General features: G+C 40.0%; 1 protein-coding gene across 1 annotated transcript in view; it reads right to left on the bottom strand.

The window, feature by feature from the left end:
• Positions 1 to 2,090: 2,090 nt before the first annotated feature.
• LOC107292475 (amine sulfotransferase-like) overlaps positions 2,091 to 3,293 on the bottom strand; it is a 10,865-nt gene continuing 9,662 nt past the window's right edge. Inside the window, exons 6-7 of the mRNA XM_015821566.1 lie at positions 2,855 to 2,984; positions 2,091 to 2,367 (exon numbers count right to left, since the gene is read on the bottom strand). Coding sequence (XP_015677052.1) covers positions 2,207 to 2,367; positions 2,855 to 2,984 — 291 coding nt within the window. The 3' untranslated portion in view covers positions 2,091 to 2,206. The remainder of the gene's footprint in view (positions 2,368 to 2,854; positions 2,985 to 3,293) is intronic.

The following is a 3,293-nucleotide window of genomic DNA, read 5'->3' on the forward strand; positions in this document are numbered from 1 at the left end:
AGGAAAAATTCTTTGGCAATTTAATTGCCTTGGCCTGGAAAGCTACTTGGCAAAGGAAGAAAGCTAGAGTTAGACTTAAAAAATAGAAGATTTGACCTACCAGAGGGGACATTATATGATTAAATATTTGTTTGAATATGATTAAAAGAATGGATAACCCTTAGATATAATTAGATTTTTATAATAAGAAAGATATGATTTATAATTAGAATAGCACTTTTTTTTGATAAGGGAAATATAAAAATACGAGGATGGCGTCTATAAATGAAACTCTTTGCTACATAAATGTAACTAATCTTGAGAAAACCATAATTGACAAAGATATTCTGAATATTGATGGGAAATTAAACTTAAATAAGAACTTAAAAAACAGGATATTGATTTAATAAGGAGATTTTAATTGCAAATACATTTGAAATGTAAATTGGTTAGAAAAGAGGTTATAAACTGGTATTATTGTTATTTGTATAATACTAGAAAACATGCTGAGGATGTTTATATTCAATTTTGTATGTATTAATAGTAGCAAGAGTGGTATTTGCGTAGTGTTGGAAAAATGTAAACAGTTTGGGAAGAAAGGAGGATCAGGGAAAAAACACTGGATTGTGCAATATTAAACAGATTTATATGGAAGAAGTTAATGTTAAATGTGTGAACCCAGACAACACGTTGTTTACTAAGCACTAAAGATTGTAATTGTTAAAAATCAATAAAATATTAAAGAAGAAGAAGAAGCAGGTCGTGGTCCCTGGGTCACAAAGAGTCAGACATGACTTCGCAACTGAACAACACCACCTCTTTTGGGAGCTGCATTGATTACTGATCTGCTTCTGGAGGCAGTTCAAAATGCTGGTTATCATCTTTAAACCTCTACATGGCCTGGTACCAGGATGTTTGAAAGGCCGCCTGCCCTTTGTTATCCTAACCCACAAGAGCAGGAAGACAAGGTATGTTACAGGTCCCATCTATTATGGAGGTACATCTTGTGAGACTGAGGAAAAGGGTCTTCTCTGTGGTGACTCCCTCCCTTTGGAATAGTATTCCCTAGAGATAAGATTGGCCCCACCTTGTTACCTTTCTGGAAGGTCTTGAAGACGTGATTTTGTCAATGAGTCTGGGGACTCCCAACTGATAAGGAGCCAGTCATGGTGTAACTGTGTGGTCGCTGTTGCTGGGGTGGGTAGAGAAGCTATGGGTTTTTACACTGATATTTTAATGTTATAAGCCACCTAGAGCAGTGATGGCGAACCTTTTAGAGACCGAGTGCCCAAAAACTGGCCCCGCCCCCACTCTACCCCCTGCCCCACCCCCTGCCCACAGGGCCACTCATCGCCTCCAGGGCCCGCCACAGATTGCCCAGGCAGCCCAGCAGCACTATGGCGGTCACGCCCTCTGCCCGCACCCTGCAGCATCAACTGTGCAGGATGGGGTGTGAGGGCAGAGTCTTGTCTATGCTGCCTGGCTGCCATGTCCTTGGCTGCGCTGCTCCATGTGGGCCATGCTCAGGGGTCACTCTCCTTCAGGGGGGCTGCTGGAGAGGAGGGGGTCACAGAGGGAAGCGAGGCTGGGGCAACTGCACGTGTGCCCACAGAGAGGGCTCCGAGTGCCGCCTCTTGCACCCGTGCCATAGGTTCGCCACCACTGACCTAGAGGCATCATGTAGGAGTTGGTGGTTATATGAACTTGTTTAAATAATAAATAATATCATTGGATGAGACCCAGGAGATATGCGTTTTCTGGTTCAGTGTCTTCCCCACCCTACCCACAGAGTGCCAAGATTTGTAGGGCTGCGGGTCTGTTAGCCTTCAAAAAGAAAAAAGAAAAAAAAAGCCTTAAAAATGTGATTTTTCTCTTAGGAGTTGGGCTAGATGATATATCAAGCAACATATATCTTCAGGGAGGCGGAAAGTATAATAAATGGGTCTGGCTGTTGTGGCTATATCAGTTTTGGATTTTTTTGTTGATATTATATTTTTTTATTTGCTATGTTGTCTTTGTGGGTTTTATTTCATGTATAACACCCAGAGTCAGTCAGTAATGGAAATATAAATCAATAAGCAAATGCCATACAATATTTAATAATAACATAGAATTTGATGTTGCTCTGTTCTATGATCTCTGCAGAGTTGAGACTTAAGCATTACAAGGTTACAGAAAGACCGTTCTTGGAAGGTCATCTCTGATTCAAGCCACTTGAAGGTGTGTATCACACATTATTTTCCTCCGCTGAACTGGAAATAGGCTCAGGATCTTCCTGAATATCCCAGCAGAACCTGAAGGGCAGCTTTTCTATCCTGTCCTTAAAGACACGGTCAAACTTTTCATTCTGGGCAACAGTCATGGTGCTCTTCCAGTCCCCAATAGTGCCTGGGAAACAACGATTAAACAAATGTCAACAGTTTTTGTATTCAATTAAACTGGAAGCTGTTTATGTCATCCTGTCACCAAAACGTTCATTCTTACACATTATTATGTGACTACGTTTGTGTTTGAATCAGTCATGTGAAAAAGAAAGTACATCCTTTTTTAGTTCTATGGTCTTATCTATGAGGACATAGTAAAAATCTGGTTCTTAGCTGTTCTTAAAAGTAAGCAAATACAAACTTAGATGAACAACATGACATTACACTATGTCATCATTTATTTTACATAAAGAAAGCCAAAATGGAGAAGCCATATGTGAAAAATTTATGATTTAATAGCTTGTAGAATCACCTTTAGCCGCAATAACTTGAAGTAATCGTTTTCTGTGTCACTTAATAAGTCTCTCACATTGCTGTGGAGGAATTTTGGCTCATTCTTCTTTACAACTTTGCTTCAGTTGATTGAAGTTTGTGAGCATTTGTTTATGTACAGCTTTCTGAAGTCCCACCACACCATTTCAATCGGGTTGAGGTCTGGACTTTGGGCCATTGCAACACCTTGAGTCTTTTCTTTTTCAGCCATTCTGTTGTAGATTTGCTGGTGTGTTTGGGATCATTGTCCTGTTGCGTAGCCCAATGTTGGCCAACCTTTGTGAATGATCTTCTTCATCATAGAATGATGTATTTTAAATTGTTTGCAAATAACCATTCCCAGACTGATAGGCAAATACAATGGGTTATCTAAGATTATTACTGATGTCCTTCCTCAATGCTGGAGACCAGCAAACTCCTAAAACTTTGGGTTTTATAGACCACTGGATTAAGGTCATTTGATAGCAGCACTTAGCTGCTACTTAGCTTCTTCATACCAATAGAAACAGTAAGGATGTTCTTAGTTTCTTCCACACATGGCTTCTCCATTTTGGCTTT

This window comes from Protobothrops mucrosquamatus, unplaced genomic scaffold, assembly GCF_001527695.2.
Source record: "Protobothrops mucrosquamatus isolate PMUCROS unplaced genomic scaffold, P.Mucros_1.0 scaffold1353, whole genome shotgun sequence".
Lineage (NCBI taxonomy): Eukaryota > Metazoa > Chordata > Lepidosauria > Squamata > Viperidae > Protobothrops > Protobothrops mucrosquamatus.